At 33.8% G+C, this 17458-nt stretch overlaps 1 protein-coding gene across 7 annotated transcripts in view; it reads right to left on the bottom strand.

Moving 5' to 3' along the window:
* Positions 1-17458, bottom strand: part of grid1b (glutamate receptor, ionotropic, delta 1b) — a 737476-nt gene that overhangs the window by 85484 nt on the left and 634534 nt on the right. For all 7 annotated transcript variants that reach the window (XM_021480270.3, XM_009306536.5, XM_680591.10 and 4 more), the window contains one exon: positions 7369-7422. In XM_021480270.3, the coding sequence (XP_021335945.1) occupies positions 7369-7422 (54 nt within the window). The remainder of the gene's footprint in view (positions 1-7368; positions 7423-17458) is intronic.

Here is a 17458-nt window from a genome sequence, read left to right as displayed (position 1 = left end):
TCACTGCTCTTGACATAAAGTTTATAATAGTTTGAAGACAACCTTCTTAAGCGAATTAGTTATTGTTTACTCTCACAGCTTAAAGGATGAGAGGCAATGAGAAAGAAGTACACAATATGGTGTCTACTTATTCAGATTCAATCAAACCTGTTCATTGTATAGTCAGCAGGAGGAGATGCTAATATTTAACAGGAGCATGTGGTGCTTTACAGCATGTTTAACAGAAAAGCATCATCCTTCACAATTAACTTAAAATCTGGGGCTTCCGCAGCTCACAGATTGACTTACCCAATGAAAACTCAATCACACGTGATCGATTAAGCACCATCTGCCCTTGTGTAATTTGCTTTACATGCATCAAAGATGATCAGCGGATGTTTTTCTGCTGGTTAAAATGGCCAAAGTATGTAGAAAGTGTTCTCCCCAGGAGGGTCAATCTGCTCTTTTTCAAGCTTCTGTTTATGTAATTATGGACACAGCATTTTAAACTGCTATTTTCTAAGTAGGTTTGAATAAAACGGGATAATTCCATCATCCTTTTTATGCTGATCCGATCCATTTTTACTTCATACTTTCTTCCTACACTGTTTTATTAGTTTGCCTTTATGTCTAGGCATTCATTATTTATAAAACTGCTTTAATGACTATGTAATGACTATACAATCAACTAAATCACTAAGTAAACAAACATCTCCAATTTACTACAGATTTGTGCAAACCCAATAGCACTCACAATAAATGAAGTAATTTATAATGTGGTCTAATGGAGAGTTTGGCATGCATACACACATACAAACAAAACAACAACAACAAAAAATTTAAGATAAACAAGCAACAGTTGTAACCAGGCCTGTAATGGTGGCTAGTTGTTTTCCAATACTACTATATTACAAATATATTACATATATATTATATTTAATATAATAATATATATATATATATATTATATTTGCATAAATTTGGCATGCTAAAATTACTAGATTTAAATTATGTGTCATGTCCACATGCATCCTTAACTTTTTTTTTTTTACATGACTTTTTAGGGCTCAACACTAAGGATTTACCTTTTTTTTTCTCTAGGCCACAATTATTTATATAAAAAATAAACTTATTCATTTAAAAAAAAATATTTTCATTTATCTAAAACTATACACAGTATGTAGTACAGGCTAAGGGTCCCAGATTATCAGGTAATTATAGATAAATTAAGAGTTAATCTCCTATTAAAGCAATGTTAAAGGATGATCATTAAACCATATTAGTAAAAATAACTGCAAGAAAAAGAAAGCAGGTAAAAAACATTCTGTGTGCGATACTGAAAGGATTATCACATGTACACAGTTAACGTTAAGCCCATTAATAATAATCTGTTCAAAGAATGGTAAAAGTGAAAGCGGCAAAAGCGGCTGCGTACAAATAATCTAGAGAATTCTTGAAAGCAGCAGGACTGTGGGTGCAAGAGCGCTGCTTTTTAACAATCTATTTCAACGAGAAATGACTGCACCAGTTGCATACATGTGCCTGATCATATTTGCATTCGGTATTTGCCTGCTTTTTTTTGCTTGCACGAATGGTTATCAGTTGTGCTGCTTCTCGGTTTTAAGAGCACATTTGCACGCATATTTACAAACGCTCTTAAACTAAAATTCTAATCTTTAGGAACGAGGCAGCTCTGGCAATTTAAAAACTATTTTCAACTAGCCAAAGTAACTAGTGGGGGTGTCTGTCCAACCCGCCACAGCTGAAATCTACCCGCATTTGGTGGGTTGGCGGGTGCTAATGTCAAGCCCTGGTTGTAACTATTGGAAGGTTAACAGTTTAAATATGGCCTACATTATACCTATAGTGAGGCCAGAAACTTAAAAAAACTGAGCAAACCGAAGCAGAACGAAATTCAGGTTCTACTTATTATTTTACAATATATGACATAAAGTAAAGAAAAGTAAGATACAATTAGCATTTTCTGCTTTTGGCTGAATGAACTAAAACTATATGGATAAATAATTAAAAAAATGTGAAAAGGTGTTTAATAGCAGAACAATTAGACAGTACATGTAAACAACATTTGCATGCACCTTATGGTCCTTTTTTTGTAGTTACACTAAACATACTAAAAATAAAATAGACTACCAAACTTTTTTGTTGACAAGTAAAGATTCATTCATTCATTTTCTTTTCAGCGTAGTCCCTCTATTAATCAGGGGTCGCCACAGCGGAATGAACTGCCAAATTATCCAGCATGTGTTTTTACGCAGTGGATGCTCTTCCAACTACAACCCAGCACGGGTAAACACCCTTGCACTCTTGCATTCACACCTACATATAAACTACGGCCAATTTAGCTTATTCAGTTCACATAGTGCATGTCTTTAGATTGTGGGGGAAACTAGAGCACCCAGCTCAAACCAGCGACCTCGAAGCGAGCACAGCAAAATAAGCTCTTTGAAAACAAATTGTCTCAAGAAAAACATTAATACAAAACAAATGAATAATTTAACAAAAATTATGGTTAACTTCAGGTTATCAAAATCTGTATCACAAAAATACCCCAAATCTTGTTTTTAGGCAAATCTCAGTTACACAATCATAAGAAAATGAAGTTGTACAAAACTGCATTTAGATAATTTAGATACTATATTGCCACAAACTTCCTAATTAACGCCCAAACTATAAAAATATGTATACAAAAATAGAGTAAAAATTAATTTCTTTTTAAATTAAAGAAATTATAAATTATAAATTAATTATAATTAATTAAATATGCTAAATTGGCTGTAGTGTACGTGTGTATGCAAGAGTGTATGAGTGTTTCTCAGTGTTGGGTTGAAGCTGTAAGGGCATCTGTAGCGTAAAACATATGCTGGATAAGTGGTGACCCCTGATTAAATAAGGATACTATGCTGAAAAAAAAAGAAGAAATATATGCTGAAATATGGCAGCGATCAGAAATCATAATTACTGTTTGACACGATGTCTACTAAACTGCATGCAATCCACGTCGTCCCAAAACTATGTTATTTCCATGATGATCAATTCACAGCTTGTAACACACAGTTCACAATAATGCAAGCGCCCACTCACACAGATTGTGAGAAAAGAATAGACTTTTAAATACATTTTCAACACATTATAAGAACTGGATTTATCTCACTGGCCACACTTTTATTCAACCTACGTGTTTAAAATGGATATTTCTATCACAAAGCAAACTACTGTATTTATGAATGTTTTGGGTTAAGGAATTATTTCTCCAACTAATTCAATCAAATATGTTGATTTTTTTTTTATTATTAACAAAATGTTGTTATTGAGCTGTTGCCACATTTATGATGTGAACATGTAGATTTTTAAAAAAGAGCACTGTTGATTGTGTGATAACTTACTGTAATATTGAAAGGACATATTAAATGACAGAAAACTATATGTCAGAACATGACATATGTCCAATATGATTCCATAAATGTTCATTCATTAATTTTCTTTGGCTTAGTCCCTATATTTATCAAGAGTCACCACAGCGAAATGAACTGCCAACTATTGCAGCATACTGTATGTTTTACACAGGACATGCGCTTCCAGCCACTGCGAAATTCCTTATGTGTCTTGTGATAAATATCATACAATAACTTTTAAGCTCTCAAAGCTGGAAGCTATTAGTCCAAGTTGGTCAATTTATAGCCTTCCTTGGTCGACAGTGGAAGTGTGGTTGACAGTTTTGGATTGGCACAACAGAACATAATAACACAATAAACAAACATAAACAGTAAAGACAGGGCCCCTAGGTGGTGCCAATGCACTTTACTCCCCTTTAGCACAATTTCAATCAGAAAAATTCTAGTAATTCTAGACATAATTTGTCTAGAAAATTGTACATTTCACTGGTTGCAATCTCACGTCACACGTACAGCTGAAGTCAAAGTTATTAGTCTATGAACTCATTTCTTTTTTAAATATTTCACAAATTATACAAGAACAGAGCAAAGAAATGTTCACTGTATTTTCAATATAATTTATTTTCTTCTGGAGAAATTCTTGTTTTTTTCTTCTTTTTTTTTCGCTAGAATAAAAGCAGTTTTTAATTTTTTAAACCATTTTAAGGTCAATATTATTAACCCCCTTAAGTAACATATTTTTTCGACTGTATACAGAACAAAACATCATTACACAATGACTTATTGCCCTAACGCACCTAGTTTAACAAAATAAATAGTTAAGCCTTTAAATTGCACTTTTAGCTGAATACAAGTATCTTTTAGAATATCTAGTAAAATAGTATTTACTGTCATAATGGCGAGGATAAAATAAATCAGTTATTAGCAGGGATGTAATGATTTTTTAACAAAGGGGGCACTGTTTACAGGCGCAAACTCGCTTCATTTGTACGTCAGTGTTTACTTGTTTACTTACACTAACAGAACAACAAATATGATGCACATAAATCATCAGCACAGTGAAAAACTACTGTCACAGATGTCTATACGCAAAAAAACAAAACAAAAAAAAAAAACTATTAATAAGCCAAACATCAGTGTTTTCATAGCGAAAGTATAAAGATGTTTTTCAGACTGAAAGAACCAGGTCTTACATTATTGTTACCCTCTCCTTTGAAATTAGTGTAGGCATGTTTTAATAATTTGCTTATTATTATTGAATATTTAAAAATGTTCAAGATTATCTCTTCTTAAGTGTATCACACTGATACTTATACTAATTAATTATGCAAGTAATATTAATTATTTACCTTTATAATCATGTTCCACTCCAGTCTCTATCCTACTATTCATTTATTCATTCATGCAGTGATTTATTCATTCATTATCTTTTCGACTTAGTCCCTTTATTAACCACTAACTTATCCAGCATTTGTTTAACAAAGCGGATGCCCTTCCAGCTGCAACCCATCACTGGAAAACATTCATACACTGTCTTTGGACTTGTTGGTAAACTGGAGCACCTGGAGGAAACCCAAGCGAACACTGGGAGAACCCCCTGTGTGCACACTCCACACAGAAATGTCAACTGACCCAGTGGAGCCTCGAATCAGCAACCTTCTTGCTGTGGGGCAACAGCGCTACCCACTGTGCCACCACGTCGCTCTCTATACTACTATATAATAAGTCATTTTAGAATCAGCATTTTATGCTAGTGGTCAGTCCCCTGGGGCATAAGGTTTATTGACCACCTCTGTACACACTGCTCTCTGGTTTAGGAAAGGCTTACCTCTCCACACCAGCCATCTTATAGTCCATAGTGAAAGTTTTTTCAGCAGCTTGTGCCAGAATATAGCACAAGCCTTCTTTCATCTGAGAAATATTGCTAAATTACGAAGTATGCTATCCATCTCAGATGCAGAAAAGCTAGTTCATGCTTTTATAACTTCTAGGCTGGATTGCAGTAATTTGCTGGCTGCCCAGCATCCTCTATTAACAAACTTAAATTTGTACAAAATGCAGCAGCCAGAGCTCTTACCAGGTCTAGAAAATATAATCAAATCACCCGAATTTTATCCTCCTTACACTGGCTGCCTGTTAAGTTTCGTATTGAATTTAAAATATCACTTCTCACCTATAAAGCTCTAAATTATTTAGATCCTGTTTATCTAACCAACCTTCTGTCTCGCTACAATCCAGCTCGCTCTTTATGATCTCAAAACTCAGGGCTTCTAGTAGTACCTACAATAGCAAAGTCGAGTAAGGGAGGTAGAGCCTTCTCCTTTATGGCTCCTAAACTCTGGAATAGCCTTCCTGATAATGTCCGAGGCTCTGACACACTCTCTCAGTTCAAAACTAGATTAAAGACCTATCTGTTTAGTAAAGCATACACTCAATGTATCACTTAGCGGGTTTCCACACAAGTTTCTACATCTTGTTTATATACACTATAAACAGCAGCTACGTTAATTTTTTTTTTTTTATCTCCATTTCCACCTGGGGATACTCATCCCGAGGTCCTCAGATTATGCGGAGTCACTGATTGGACCCAAGACCAGCGACGAGATAATCCCAAGGTGTCCATATCCGGGACCAGGCCGTATCCTGAGCTGTTGCTTCGCTGTTGGTCATGGGGGAGTGGAGAGCATGAGACTGATTCCAGTGACGCTCCAGGGACAGACGAGTCTTCGCTGAGGCCAGCTTCCAGCCGCCACTGCTGAGACTGCAGCTCTGCACAAGACTTTTGGCCAGTGGAGAAATTAAAATGGTCGTGCCGAACTGAGTCTGGTTCTCTCAAGGTTTTTTTCTTCACTCTCCTATTGGTGAAGTTTTTTTTTCCATCTCCACTGTCGCCACTGGCTTGCATGGTTCAGGATCTGAAAACCTACTCATCGATGAATTTGCTCTTCAGTGTTTGGACTCTCAGTAATGACTTCAAACCACACTGAACTGAGCTAAACTGAACTGAACTTAAACACTAAAAACTGAACTACCCTGATCCAGTTACTATGACCATTTATGTGAAGCTGCTTTGACTCAATCTACACTGAAAAGTGCTATACAAATAAAGCTGAATTGAATTGAATATAGATATGCTGATATTTGTGTTTTAAAAATGTAAAATCCCAGCACAGTCACAGTTTGAGATTGTTGATATTAAAGAGTCTTTGTTAGTTTGTATTACTATTTAATTGTATTGCTATTTATTTGGAATTTGTTTTTAAAATAGCAATTTAGTTATGGCAGAAAATGTATTATTTTGCAAAAATGTGCAGCATTTAAGATAAAAATGAAAGGGCACTACCTTAACACACCTTATATTTGTTTCAAATAATTTTGTAAAAAAATTGTGACCAAGTTGTGAATCGTGAGATTAGTATAGTGAATTGTATTGCATCGTGAGTCAGGTGAATCGTTGCATACCTAGTTATTAGAAATGATTTACTAAAACTATTATGTTTGAAAATGTCTTAAAAAAATCTCTAAGTTAAACAGAAATTGGGGATAAAATATACAGGGGTACTAATAATTCAGGAGGACTAATAATTCTGACTTTAACTGTAATTGTCTGTGTATAGAAAACAGTTGGAAATGGCTACAGTTATTCACTAAATAATAGAGAAGTGTATTACGACCAGGCAATCATGTGCACTTTATGCTTTTAAAAGAGTCCATTCGTGTCCTTAGATCACAGAGGTGGAATGATGTTATTCCCTCCTAGTAAAGTACTGTCAAATCATAGTCAGGTGCTTCACCCTCCACAACCAAGTACTCAAAACCAGTGGAAGAAATTAGTGAATTTCATTTGACTGAGATTTGAAAGGTGCTTGATTTGCATAATTCCCTGTGTCTTTGCATATTACAGAGAGTTTCAGGCAGACATAACATAATAATGTATGCAAACACATATGAAAATGTGAAATAGAGCTTCACTTACCTCGTTCACAAACACCCAGTGACTATCTTTGGAGGCCAGGTTAGTCTCCACGGCCTACAGAGAAACAAATAGAGAACACATCAATGTGAGCTGTCTGTGAGTAATTGAGGCACCTGCTTTAAGCAACATTAGGTGAAAAAAACACCCCATATCTGCTGGACGGACACAATAAACATTACCACAACTGACTAGTAATGTTCGCTTGGCTATTCATGCACAACACATACTAATATGTTTCTGGGTCATAGTTAGTCAAAATGATGGATCAGGTCACATTTCATGTTGAAGTTACTGTATGTTTCTTTACCATGGGCTGTGCTGTTAAACATCGTTGCAGTTGATATCAATCAATCAATCAATCAATCAATCAATCAATCAATCAATCAATCAATCAATCAATCAATCAATCAATCAATCAATCAATCAATCAATCAATCAATCAATCAATCAATCAATCAATCAGCTAGACAATCACTTCATTAACATAAAATGTTAATTTATGTGTTATGTATTGTAGTAAATGTATTAAAGAGTTTTTTTTCCTTGTTTGTTTATTCATGCTAGTTTGCAGAAACTCATGTTAAAGGTAAAATCAGAGTTGCCTAAAGTAGGACATTGTAACCTTTGATTTGGCCCACCATCCTATCTGAGAGGAGAAGTGAGTATGATGGAGAGGGTTGGGATAAACGTCTTTAACACAGATCGTCATTTCTAATTTAATGTAATCTTTTTTGATAGTTTTATTGCTGAGCTCCAAAAAAACAAACTGAAAATAAATGTTTCAATTAAATGTTGTTAATGAATCTGATAATTTAAAATGTATATACTGTGACTTGACGGATGAAAGACTATGCAGATTAAAATCAAGGCAAATGCTAGTGGAAATCTGTTATAAATGAGATTGTTTGGTTTTTACTGTAATAAGTTCATTATAAAATGTAAACAAAATACTGTATTAGTTAATAAAAACAATGTATTCTATAATTATTATTTTTTTAAATTATTAAATAAATTAGAAATTTACCCACTATATATATCTTTGGCCCACTAGCCTCAATCAAGTTTGGTTTTTGACCCTTCATAAGAAAAAGTTTGGACACTCCTGGTTTTGATGATGCAGACACAAATGTAAGGTTTTATTTGGAGAAATCAGACCATTCTTTATTGGGTTAGTGTTTCAGGACAAAAGAAAAATCTAACAACATAGCACTTTCTTAATGAGACACACAACATCGTAAAAAAGTTAATATTCGGTTATATTTAGGTTGCCAGCATCTAAGAACAATGTTATTTTGACGTCCATTAATTACATGAAATGACGTTGATATTTTGTTGATTTTAGGTTATGTTGGAATGTAACCAAACAGCTGACTTGAATGTTATCATTTGATTGAATGGGCATTATCAGTGGATATCAGCTGATAGATATGGGCCAGTAGGGGCCTTCTGTGCCTACTAGTATCCACAGTTTATCAGCTATAGATCACATAGAGTTGGAGCCAGATAATTATTTATATATATATATATATATATATATATATATATATATATATATATATATATATATATATATATATATATATATATATATATATATATATTTTTTTTTTTTTTTTTTTTTTTTTCAATTTCCCATTAATTGTATTTTATTAACGTCTACCTTTACCAACCCTAATTCTAACTGACACAGTAATGTCAAAACAGATGTGGACCTGGAGTCTTCTCTATTAGTATAGCTGATTAACCACAAGAATTATATATTATTTATTAAATTTGCCATAAACTAAATTTTATTCATGTCTACCCCTACCCCAAACTCTAAACCCAACCATCAAAGTAATGTAAAAACAGATCTGGATCTGGAGTCTTCTCTATTAGAATGGCTGATTAAACATGATAATTATTTATATTATTTATTACATTTCCCATTAATTGTATTTTATTAACGTCTACGCCTACGCCAACCCTAAACCCATCTGTCACAGTAATGTTAAAACAGATCTGGATCTGGAGTCATTTCTATAGCTTATTAACCATGTATGGATGATAACAGCATTCTGAGCTTACTAGTAGGTGCAGAAGGTTCCTACTGCTCCATATCTATCAGCTGAGAACCACTGATAATATCTATTCAGTTAAGTGATAATAGTCAAAGCGGGTGGACCAAAATCCAACATCAATTTAACATCTTTAACCAACATCATATTGACCTAAAATATTGACAATCAAAATCCAATGTCTGATAATTGTCATATTGGTAACGTCTACACAATGTCAAACATCATTAGACATTGATATTTAATTGTTTTTAGGTTGTGTTGAAAAGTAACCAAAATGCAACATCTGTCCGACATTGGACTTTGAACATTTTCATTACCAAACAAAATGTATTTTTTCTCGATGTTGGGGTACAGCGACAATCTGACGTCATGTTGACATTCTGTGCCTGCTGGGATAGTTCACCCAACATTTTTGGGATACTCTCCTCCCACTTAATTCAAACCTGCTTGAGTTTCTTTCTTCTGTTGTGTTTGTGTTTCTAATGTGGATGCCATTGGCCGCTGGTTTCCAACATTCTTCAGAATATTTTGTTTTGGGTTCAATCAAAGAAAGGAATACATTAAAGTTTGGAACCACTCGGATGAGAGTAAATGATGAGCAAATCGTCACTGGGTGAACTATGCCTTTAAAAGGACAGCAATTATCCAATTAAAAGTGATATCCTGCTTTTTGCATAGTCAAAACCATTGCATTTCTCACAACACATACTGTTGGATTGCTTCAATCTGACTTTAAAATGAGACAGCTGTCTCATCTTTATCATATTCTTTCTTTGTGTATTTAGCATTTGACAGCACAGAATACATTACTTTCAATTAAAGTCTCTGTGGAACAGGCAGCTTGTCATATATCTTCAGCTATGAGTTTAAAATTACGAAAAGGCAGAGAATGTTTATTCACTAAGTGCATTTGCCATCTTTACCTTGATTTAGTGTGTCTACAAGTAAAATGCACTCAAGGAAAGAAACTCACTTTCATGTAAAATATGCAAAAATGTGTATAAGCAATGTGTCAAACATGACAATATGAAGAACAATGTGACATGAAATACACAAAATATGCAAAATCTTGTCACATGATGATTCTAGATTAACCAACCATGAAACAGTGTAAATATAAACTATTATTCTAAATTAAATAATACATTTTCATCATTTAGGCAGGTAATGTGCATATAATATTAAAAGCTTTCATTATGAATAACAAATTTCACATAATTCATTTCACAATATCCAAAATAAGGTAAAAATAAAGCTTTCTTTTTTTCATTATTTCATATAATATATGTAATTACAGAATGGTTAAACATTATTATAATGTTTAATGCCATTCTCTTGACTTGTGTTCTCTTGTTGCTAGTGTGTTTTGAATCAGTAAGTTTCTACACATTGTTGAGTTGTTTGCTTACATGTCTCATTAATAGAATGCTGCTATATGTTATGCTCTAACATGTTTTCAAGAGTTCACACTTAAGGCCAGTCCACACAGTGAGTTTTTTATAATCCCGAACGACTGTAGCATGTCAGACTGCATGAGGATGGCTTCGTGTGACACTGTGTGATCTCAGTCGTCATAATGTTAGACTGAATGACAATGACACTTTCACTTTCCCGCATTCTGAAATGTTTATATATATATATATATATATATATATATATATATATATATATATATATATATATATGTGTGTATATTCATTCATTTATTCAATCTCTTTTCGGCTTAGTGCCTATCTGGGGTCATCACAGCGGAATGAACCATCAACTTATCCGCCAACTTAAAAAATAAATAAATAAAATATATTTATATATCACTCTCTCTCTCTCTCAGTCACATACACACACCAAACAAGTGACACACAGCCTCATGCTCTCTCTCATTCACACACACACACAAACACGCCATGTGCTTGCTTGCTCGCTCGGGAGCATTATTGTTAGAGCACCCGCTCCCATTCAAATGTGACAAGATTCAAAAATGCTGGACTTTGCAGTTTTCATTTAATTTCAGGTAAGTTCACGCTATGCTGAATTGTACGCATTACTCATTTTATGATTGCAGAAATAATTTAAACAAAAACAGTTAAATATGATGAATAAGGGTGCTTTCACACCTACACTTTTGTTTCGGAACGTGTCTCGTTTGCCCAGTTAGCGCAGTTCGTTTGGCATATGTGAACAGGGCAATCGCGCTCTGTTCTGCACGAAAGTAATCGCTCCAAGATCGCCTGAGTGAGGTGGTCTCGGCTCGATTGAAACGAACCCTGGAGCGGTTCGATTGCAGTCAGAAAGCGATCCGATTCGAGCGCGGTAATATCAAAGTGTTTTATGGATATGTAATAGGCTTACGCTATATGAAGAGAGAATTATGAGTATGGCGGGAAGTTTCGCGAGTCTCCGGATGCCCGCAAATGAGTGATGATCTCCCTGTAATCTCGCGTCTCCCTCCCGGTCCTTAAATAGGCATCGTTGCGCACCCTTCTCACTCCTCCCCACCGCATCTCTCCTCAGACACGTCGCGTGCGCGCACCCTGTCAATCACCACCAAACCACCACCTCTCCTGACAGCTGAGCGGGATGCTGCAAAATAAACCCCGACACTCTAACCAATGTGAGAAGAGTTTACTCGCACTGACTTGTTTTAGCTCTTTTGGTCCGATTAGAAACTTTGCAGTGTGAAAGCGAACCGCTCCAAGAGCAACACAATGTAACAATTGTAATCTCTGTTTCGGAACAACTGAATCGATTCACAGGTGTGAAAGCACCCTTAAACTGCAGACACTGCTAAGAAAAAAACATGAAAGTGTTCACACACCCTGCCGTATAGGATAGAGGTAAAGTTGGTTTTATTTTCGGATATTCAGACTTTCTCCTTAAAAATATAATTTCAGAAAAGTGTTCTTTGAAAATTCTAATTAGTTAAATCATATAGGCAGCCAATGACTATTAAAGTACAACATTGTTCACAGTCAATTAGATTGTGTTAATGTTGTTTTGAAGCCATACTTGCATGCTAATTCCGATCAAATATTAAACAATATAGAGACTTCTAAATGAATGAAAGTGCGAATATAAGACCAACTTTACCTCTATCCGGACAGGTGCAGTACTGTCAGAATGCAGTTGTTTTGCTTGTACAGTTCCATATTCTTAACATATCTTTGGCTAGGCTAAACCTCTTTTTTAGCACTACAAAGTTTTGAATCTGATAATCGTAAAGCATTATTTCTTGCACATGACCACACAGAACAAAATTGTTGGCTTTCAAAGACTTTCAGGCAACAAAATTTGATCGCAACGGCCAATAAGCAGCTGTCTGTGGCCAAACCAATGATCAAAGACTACAGATTTTAGCCTAGGATTTCAGGAATCTTTTAGGATTCCCCAAATTTTTCTTGGATGACAAAATCGTGGCTGAAATCTCACAGTGTGAGCAGGGCTTTAGATATTGCTTGACTCTATTAGCCGGTTTGACATGCTGTCCCAGGAGCGAACCCTGAGCTTGGAGATAATTGACCCCAGGGCTGCCGCCTGGTCAATTAGCATATAAGGGGGTCTGAGATCAAGTAGGTCTCGAGAGCTCCCTCTGGTTAAGGAAGAAAGGAGGAGATGAGGCGGAACCAAAAGGGGGGATTCCTCCAAAACAAAGATAAATCAGTAGGGTGATACCTGTCTATTTATTCTGGGCTTGGATCAATCTGATAGGATCATTACTGATTGTGAATGAGGGACGAGCTGCAATCAATCACATTGTATGCTACTCTTGAATTTAGTTTCTAAAACTTCACTTATTGTAATTCTATGTTGTTAGTTTGAACTATATTCAACAAATTACACACATGTTCTCCCAAATCTTGACAATTAATGTAAATATTGGGGTAACACTTTATTTTGATGGTCCATTTGAGTATTAGTAGACTGTCTGCTTAATATCTGTTGATACTGCTTCTTCAATAAACATTTAAGTGACTATAAGAAACTTTGGAAGCACTGTACATCTCAATTTACACTAACCCTAACCCTAATCCCAACATAATCTAATAAGAATTAGTTGGCATGTAGATGCAATGTAGCTTAAATTCAACAAATGGACCATCAAAATAGAGTGTGACCAATATTTGAACAAATATTGTGTCTTTTTCAAATTATTCTCTCTAAGGGTGTACAAATCACTAAATCTAATTTTCAAAAATATCTGTATTATATGTCATAATAATCCATTCCAACCTGCGATAATGTGCAATACATTCTTAACCAAAGGTCTTGCTTAGAATGGAGAAAGACTGATCTTTTGGCCATCACTATTCTCTGCCTTACTAACTCCATGTCCTTCAATTTCTGTTCATTACATGCTGACATAATGAGTCTGACCTTCAGCTCAAATGTCAAGCAAATATTAAAAATGCATTTGACAGTAGAATCTGGAGGAGCATTTTTCATGTTTTAGTCTAATTAAAAAAAGAAAAAAAAAAAACTTTGGAATATTAATAATGTAAAACAAGCCCTTTGATCCTCTATGACTCACTATGTGACAATAGACAGGCCGTACAACTTGTGCAGGCATTTGGAAATTAATTAAACTTAGTCTATTTGAAAGACCGAACACCACATTTAGTTTTAATTTAATTTGCTTTAACCTTTTTCATAAGTCGTGCAATAAATGAGACATACTTTTCTTGTATAAAATAAACTATCTAATTATTTATATATAAAAAAGCAAACTGTCATGCACATGTAAATTCAATTATTTTATTTACAATGTATAAGCTTCAGAAGATTATAATTTTTTTCATCAAAACACTTAGGAATTAACAGTATTTTAGACTACATTTTAACTATCTAATCCTTGTGCACTATTCAAATTTACTACTTTTTTTGTCAATAAAAACATCAACTGTATTAAACTGCTGTAAAAATCCATCAGAAAAAAAATATAGATTTTTTTGCATAAATCTGTTAATCTACCTCAGTTGTGATAAAAACTACTAAATGATTTGGTGAAAAAAACAAACACACCAAATGACATATTTCAAACATAAAAAGTAGTAATGGACTGGATTTTTTTAACCTTTTTTTTTTACAGTCATGAACATGTGAATGATTAGTAACAAAACTGGCTTTAATGCATTGTTAGATTTTCATTTTCCCTCCCTAATTTACTGTTGGTGGCTGTTTTTGCCCCATTGATTTCCATTATAACCACATTTGATGGTGCATAATTACATGTTTGTAATCTTTGTCTTTGTTTACTCTATGTAGTTCTGAAAGCTGAGGTGCTTATTTTGATTTTCTCAGACAAATTAAGGTAACTGTGCAAAGGTCACTCTCACACTCTCACACAAAAACACACACTTTAATTTACTGTTATACTCCGTATAAAACCGTATAAATTTCGGATTTTTTTTTTTTTTTTTGCACAGGCTAACGGGTCTAACGGGTTAACAGTGCCAACTGGTGATCAACGATAAAAATTACAAATCTTACCTCTTTTCAACAGGAAAAAACACCAACAATCAAAAATGCATGATTGTATGGTGTCATGGTTTTACAATAAATAATGAGGTTAAAATGAAAGTCACAGGGACAAATACAGCCACCAACAGTAAATTAGGGAGAAAAAAAAATTAATCAAAAACATTGCATTAAAAGCAATTTGTTTCACATGTCTCAGACTTTGATAAAAGGTAGAAATAATTCAGTCCACAGCTACTTTTTACATTAAAAATGTGTCATTTTCTGTGTTTTTTTACCGAATCAGTATCATTTATGAATTTGGCAATTAAAATAGTTAAAATCCTGTAATTTTCCAAGCAATTTAGTAGTTTGGATCAGGACTGAGGTTGATTAACAAATAAAAAAAAAAATAAAAAAAAAAAAGAAAAAAAAATATCTAATGCATTTTTACAGCAGTTTAATTCAGTGGATGTTTTCATCCCGAACATAACAAAAAAGTAGCACATTTGCCCAGAGTGCATTATTAGCTTTTTAGCTAATAGAGTGAATTATAGCTTTTTATTTTGAAGAGTTTTCTAAAAATATGTGTCAAAGTAAGATTTGTCACAAAAAAAAATAAAATAAAATAAAAAGTCATTCAGCTAGCTGAAACAGAAAAAGTTATGGCTCAAAAGACACAAAATCACCCCAGAGTGGATGAAAACATCCCCAACAGTACATACGGTTTAATATTTTTAATAGTCTTACTTTCTGTCTTGTTATACCATACATTTTTATGATAGGCCACTGGTGTTATAAAACACAAATATTTGGCATCTGATTGCATAAAGTAAAATATTTAACTGATGTTCCCAGTGTTTCTGAAAAGGGCACTAGAGGATTGCTGCAATATCAATAACCCATCTTTGGTGTTCATTTTCGGTTTTCTTTCCCTACAAGAGCAACAGAATGCATTAAAACTAAATGGACTGTTTTGAAAGCAACTACTTTAACAACAAATATGGTATTCATACAGGTTTCTGAGCTCAGCTCTATAGAACTAGCCTATTTCTCAGTGCTCTGACACATTCTTGTTATAGGCGTTTTTAAGTATTGGTTATTAAATTGTATCTGCCTCTTGTTTTCAGTGAGCTTAAGCTATTATTATTATTATTATTATTATTATTATTATTATTATTATTAATAATATTATTATTATACATTTTTGTACCTATTTAACTAACAAATATTTTAATATAATATAATATAATATAATATAATATAATATAATATAATATAATATAATATAATATAATATAATATTACAATATTTTAATTTTGAAACAAACTAACAACAACGTTTTAGAGTTATTTTAAATTGATTCCCAAGCCTTAAGATTTAGCTTATCAGATAGGAGAATCATGCACCACGACTCCAATGATGAGCTGCAAAGCATGTTTACAAAGCCAGAAACTCATGGAGCTGATTAAATGATGCAAACACCAAGATAGTTTTAGTCCACACAACACTCTCTGCGATGAAAACTGTTTTGAACTCAGTACAACATTTTGCAAGGAACTGTGCATAAATAATTCTTAAATAGTTGATAACATACCTCTCAAATCAATACAGTCTCACTCCCAACTCCCAATGTTCAGGAAACCTTTTTTTAATGTACATTTATTTAAATTAGAGACCTTGATAATACTTTAGAATACTGGTCATGGAAAAATTAGGTCATGTTTTTAACAACAGTAAGTCAGAATAATTTTGTAAAGCATATATTAATCATAGGTTAACATTTACTAATGCATTATTTAAATCCAAAGTTGTGCTAGTTAACATTAATGAATGCACTTAACATGAGTTAACATGAACTAACTTTATTTAATTTAAATAATGCTAACAGGTTCCCTCTTCACTGGCCCAGCACTATATTCATCAAACTGTGTGAACCCCTTCGTGAACGTCCAAACAAATGACTGTTAAAAAAAAAAAATGAATGATGCGACTGCTTTTTTAATTGAACGCTTTGAATGAGAACTACCTCATGATAGGCACAAACTGGCAAAAAAAACTGCTGAAATTGAAGCCTGGGTATGCATAGAGAACTACCTGAAGGAGCCAGAGGCAGAGATACGGATTAAAGCTTTCAACCTAACGCTTGTTCGTGAAATCTACCACGCCCCAACAAACTTATCATTTGACTGCACATATCTGCACAGTAACAAAGGCCCGCTAAAATAAATATAAGCACTTACATTTAATAACATGTACTAATTTCCGTTTTGTTAAAAACTGTGTGATATAAGCTGTCTTAATTTAATAATAAACAATGTGTTGGACTGCAAAATAAAGAATCTTTTATACGCTCCATGTTATACTAAGCTAAGAGCACACAAAATATATATATATTTTCTTATAATAGGTTGTTGCTATTTGTTATCTCCAAAAGGGTAGAAACAACATTTGTAAAATATGAAAAAAACCAACGTAATCTCAAGGCAATTCGTAACTTTTTGTTTTAGTGGCTAACTCGTATGAATTTGTACAATCTAATTGGTTCAAATTACGGCTGGGGTTAGGGGTGGGGTTG

This window comes from Danio rerio, chromosome 12 (genome assembly GCF_049306965.1).
Source record: "Danio rerio strain Tuebingen ecotype United States chromosome 12, GRCz12tu, whole genome shotgun sequence".
In the NCBI taxonomy this organism is placed as follows: Eukaryota; Metazoa; Chordata; class Actinopteri; order Cypriniformes; family Danionidae; genus Danio; species Danio rerio.
This window is presented reverse-complemented; position numbering and strand designations above follow the sequence as displayed.